The sequence below is a fragment of the Olea europaea genome, unplaced genomic scaffold (assembly GCF_002742605.1).
Source record: "Olea europaea var. sylvestris unplaced genomic scaffold, O_europaea_v1 scaffold1119, whole genome shotgun sequence".
NCBI classification, from domain to species: Eukaryota; Viridiplantae; Streptophyta; class Magnoliopsida; order Lamiales; family Oleaceae; genus Olea; species Olea europaea.
In genome coordinates, this window is record NW_019228562.1 from 202,417 (window position 1) to 207,092 (window position 4,676).

At 35.0% G+C, this 4,676-nt stretch overlaps 1 protein-coding gene across 3 annotated transcripts; it reads right to left on the bottom strand.

Annotated features, from left to right (window-relative positions):
- Positions 1–6: 6 nt before the first annotated feature.
- On the bottom strand, positions 7–4,598 carry LOC111373351 (deoxynucleoside triphosphate triphosphohydrolase SAMHD1 homolog). Of its 3 annotated transcripts, none has more exons than XM_022995866.1 (17): positions 4,541–4,598; positions 4,008–4,114; positions 3,884–3,935; positions 3,682–3,766; positions 2,606–2,696; positions 2,148–2,183; positions 2,003–2,070; positions 1,803–1,865; positions 1,614–1,669; positions 1,458–1,531; positions 1,280–1,372; positions 1,087–1,188; positions 863–943; positions 697–788; positions 562–577; positions 267–377; positions 7–174 (listed from the first exon to the last, which is right to left on the bottom strand). In XM_022995866.1, exons 1-17 carry the CDS (start codon positions 4,581–4,583, stop codon positions 52–54), a joined length of 1,293 nt encoding a protein of 430 aa, XP_022851634.1. In that variant the 5' UTR covers positions 4,584–4,598; the 3' UTR covers positions 7–51. The 3 variants fall into 3 exon arrangements, with proteins under 3 accessions (XP_022851634.1, XP_022851635.1, XP_022851636.1); XM_022995867.1 differs by lacking the exon at positions 4,541–4,598 and adding an exon at positions 4,232–4,515; XM_022995868.1 differs by lacking the exon at positions 562–577 and having other exon boundaries at positions 42–174.
- Positions 4,599–4,676: the final 78 nt, after the last annotated feature.

Below are 4,676 nucleotides of genomic sequence, written 5' to 3' on the forward strand. Positions count from 1 at the left end.
TACAAACGTGACACACAAGTTTGAAGTAGATCTGTAGATGGATTAATACAGCTAAAACACTGCAGGTTTGTTATACCTGGGGCGTTTCTTCTTCTCTGGAGTCGAGTGCACTTGAGTTTTCATCCCGTATGTCTTCATTTGAAAATTCTCAAAGGCCTCAGATATTGCTTCCACCTGTGTGAATATAACATAACAACAAAGCCGTATGAGACGAGCAAATCAACTTTAAAGAATTTATTAAACAGGACATATAGTTTTGGACAGACTAGGTCGGGCTTCTTGGAATAAACTCGAACTATCATATCTTGGCAACATGCAGGCAGCAAATGACTGATCTGATCCTCTGTAATGCTGAATTTTTCAGTGCTCTCGTAATCCTGATAAAGTCAAATAAACATTATGTGAAAAGATAAACTATCCTTGTGAATAAATTATTAATCATTGACATTCATATGGCTTTTTAGAAAGTTTTTAGGTATTATAATTTTAAGTGTTAATAATTTCGAAAGAAGATTTGAAAGGAACTTGAAAATTTTTAAGCTTGGAAAGGAAGATTTGTACCTGGAAAAAGTTGATGCTGGTGAAGAGAAAAGCACATGAACGCAGCAAAAGTTAAATCAAAATTTAGAGTGACTCTGTAGAAATGTCAGTCGTGAATCTACATTGAAAATCTTTAGCCAAGTATCACTGAAGTACCTTTCAAGTGGATTCTTCCTTCCACGAGTAAGATCAATTTTGACATTGCTCACCGCAATATCATCCTCCCGCAATGCAGGGCGACTAGAATTCTGCATTGAAGTCAATATGTCAGGTTTTATATCAATAGTCTAGACTGGACATAGTTGCATGTATCTGATCAGACCTGTGAACAAATTATATCTTGAGGAGTAACATTTTTGAAGTGCTCCAGCTTGTCCTTTGGAACAGCGAACTCGTTACAGAACTGTAAGAGCATTTTAAGGAACGGGAAAGGGAGCTATTGCTGTCAGTAAATTGCTCAGCAAAGTTGATGCATCCAAAACATACACTTAAAAGAGTTAAGTCACACCGAAGAGGATTACATCATATAAATTGTATTGCAAATACCTGGTAAAGATCCCTTCTCCGTATGCGAAGAATTAGGTCTCTAGATTCCTTCAGCTCTTGATGGGAAGAAGTTTCAATGGTTTTCATTATTGTGTCGTCTAACTGCAGATTGAAATAAAATGGACCACATAGGTTTTTGAGATATCCAACAAATTATACATTTTACGATAAATCATTGATAAACTCAACTAACCTTCCAGTATTGAGCTGGATCATCAATGTATGATGCAATTTGCAGATAATCATTTGCTTTTGTCATGGCATCAACGAACATGAGTTCTATAGCCTAAAAAACACTAAATGTTAGATTGTTTATTCCAAGTTTAGACATAGATCAAAGCGACATAGAAAATACAGTAGTAATTAGGCACCTTCACTTTTGCATGCGTATACACTGTCCGATGCAAATCTGCCCGAGCAGCAAATAATTTGTGGATTGTAAGATCTGAACATCCACCAACACATAAGTTGGAGATTCTTTTAAGCATGTGATGATCAGGTAGCCAAAAAAAAAATTAGATACTAACATTCCTTAGCACGGTAACATATCTCATCATCTATGACTCGCATAGTTTCTAAAACCCTGCAATTCATAGCACTGGAGTTAGGCTTAACCTTTTACTTAAACACAGTAAGACATCATCGTGGAATTTTTTGAAAAATTTAGAAGAGTTGGAAAACTATAAATTAATTAGCTATTAAGCAATCATACATACCTCTGAAACTGAAAATTGCAGCCAAGACCACAAGCCCTGGAGTCACGGACAATGTAGTCAAATCTGCAATCAAGCAAACCCGTAATTAATTGCTTGCTAATGATGGAATAACTTTCACTGGTACAATACGGTCTGCTGTAACATCCACAATAATGGAGAAGCTGATCTAAAGAGGAAGTGAAATAGGCTAGAAAAGATACTTGTCCACATCAATTCCATTACGCCCATTAGCAACAATGTCATACAAGAAATGTTTTTCGTTGGAGCTCTACACAATAAACATTCAGAAATTAGACTGTCACTTGATTTTCAGCTCCTTAGAAGACTTCTCACTGCATGACTTACTTTCGATGTAGAATTTTCAGAAGCAATTATCATTTCCTGAGGACAAAACAGACGTGTGTCAAACTATAGAAAGGAGAGACAAATCTCATACTTATGCTTCACGTTCTAATTCCAACAGCTTAATGTCCATCATGTTTAGAAGGCCATTATAAGTGATCCAGGTCAAGAAAAGATTAAATATCCATAGCATGGAAATGTGCGAGACAACAATGTTTGGGAGCATATACTAAGAGACTCTAGCATTGCTTCCCTAAGAAACAACTCAAGCCCGCACTAAAATAAGTGAAAAGAACATCTGAGAAGAAATTCGTTCTCCCATTGAAATCCCATCTTGAAAGAGAAAATGAATAAGCTCTGAACTTTATAAAAACATTTATAGGGTACTTATTTAATCATGGAAAGCACCTTCTTAAAAAAATTAGAATCTTGAGGAAATAAAATAGATCAGTTAATCAAACCTTGACTTTCTTAAGACTTTCAGAATCAATCTCTATATTGTGTTCATCAATAATGTAGTCTATCATCTTCAAAGACATTTCTTCATGAGACCTGAAAATTTTTGTTCATTATATTCGTTCATAAGTAATTTAGTAAATCGGTAGTATGTATTTAAGCATTTCAATGGCTAAATTTTTGTGGATATACTAGTAAAAACAGTTCAACAAACACATAAGTCAAAAAAAAGGTTGAGGATATAAAGGGAATTCGCATTTCAAAAATTTAGCGAGAAAAAATGGACACTTGACTGACAGATTTAAGATTCTATCCACTAGTAATAGATGACAACAAAAGATTAATCATGAAAGACAATTTCATGTAAATTGCTAGATTTTGTCAATAGTACCAAATCAATTTTACATCATATGAATCAAAGCTGAGGTAAGCACCATGCCCTCGAGAAAGTTGAATTTAGATATCAATTCTAAGTTGTATGAGATTGAGATTTGAGAATGTCCATCCCATGTGTAATTGGAAGCATTTTCTCCAATCGAACGAAAAAAAGGAATAATTAGTGTTTCAGGTCTACAGACAAAAATTAGGAAACATTGGGAAGACACAGTAACCCATGTAAGTAGTATGCGCATATGACATGTGCAGAATTAGCTTTCAAATGATACTGCTAAACAGTGAACTTTCACTCAATAATGATTACCAGAAATCTCTTTTAATTTGCTAAGACCGATTCTTGATACAGTTGGAGATAAATAAATGGACGTTGATAGTGTAGATGGAAATGTTGAATTAGAATAAGAAATCATGTAATTAAGTGCTGAAAGGGACAACAAAATATATATGATTTAAACATAGAAAATCTCCATTTCAGGCCATTGAAAACCTGGGGAAGAAACTTGTGCTCAAACATGTGGCTGAATGGCACGACTAAATGTTGATACAAACAGATAGGGGTTATTGGAGACAACTGAACGAATGCTGATAGTTTAGATCGAAATGTTAAATTAGAATAAGAAACCATGAAATTAGATGCTGATGGAAGGGACGAAAAGATCTATAATACTGAAACGTAGAAAATCACCATTTTAGGCCATTGAGAACCCGGGGTAGAAACTCGCGCTCAAACATGTGGCTGAATGGCCCATGACCCACATCGTGTAGTAGACCTATATGAAAAGAGAAAGAGTTATGTTTTGAGTGTAAACATGGTGATTGCCTATTAATTAGTATATTGATTAGCAAACAAGTTTACCAAAGAAACGCGTAAAGAAAGAAAGATATACCAGCAAGTTTTACTGTTTGTATGTCACAGCGTTCAATACCAAGTTCTAATCCCTGCAAAGACGGTATGAATTAAAACTCTTACAATTTTCTGATAAAGAGAGCAACCAGACCATGCATACATACTTGATAGGTCTTCAATCTGTGTATAGCTTCACTAGCCAGCCAATAGACACCAACTGAATGCTCAAACCGAGAATGCACAGCCCCTGGATAAACCATGTATGTTAAACCTGAAAATACAAATAAAAGTAATCAGCATCTCAAGGCTGGTCTTGCAAGTAGCAAACAAGCATTAGGAAAGACGTGAGTTTAACACGAGAAAAAAATAAAAATAAAAATAAGCGTACATAAATCCTTTTTCGCCACTTCTTTGTTCCAATTTCTCTACCACATCAAGCAATATTATTTTTGGTAAGCCTATACAAGATATGCCCCAACTACCAAGGTCATTCACCTAAATTATTATCAACTAGTGCCACTTCTATATGTAGGTGTATTCTCATTTCCGATCTTATTTACTCTTGTATGGCTTCACATCCATCTTACTATCTCATTTTTCAGCCCAAGTTCTATCCGGCCATACAAACAACTTTGGTCATTTATTTACTTCATTGAATGCTATCAATTCAGAACAGTTACAAAATTCCACCACTCACCGAGCTGCTTCAAATCACGAAGTCTGCATACATAAAGGAACATATTAGAATATTACTTCACCTAAAAATATGCAAGGAAATACAATAATGAAAGTGTAACATGCACTTCACTTCTGGACAGGAAAAAAAAAAAAAA

What these genes read in the sequence shown, in the direction of transcription:
- LOC111373351 (XM_022995866.1), bottom strand. Translation starts at nt 4,583, where the DNA reads ATGTTCCTTTATGTATGCAGACTTCGTGATTTGAAGCAGCTCG. An exon ending in TGCAATTTTCAGTTTCAGAG is followed by an intron (nt 1,670 to 1,802) that starts GTATGTATGATT and finishes TATGAATTGCAG; the next exon opens with GGTTTTAGAAACTATGCGAG. An exon ending in ATTCCAAGAAGCCCGACCTA is followed by an intron (nt 175 to 266) that starts GTCTGTCCAAAA and finishes ATATTCACACAG; the next exon opens with GTGGAAGCAATATCTGAGGC.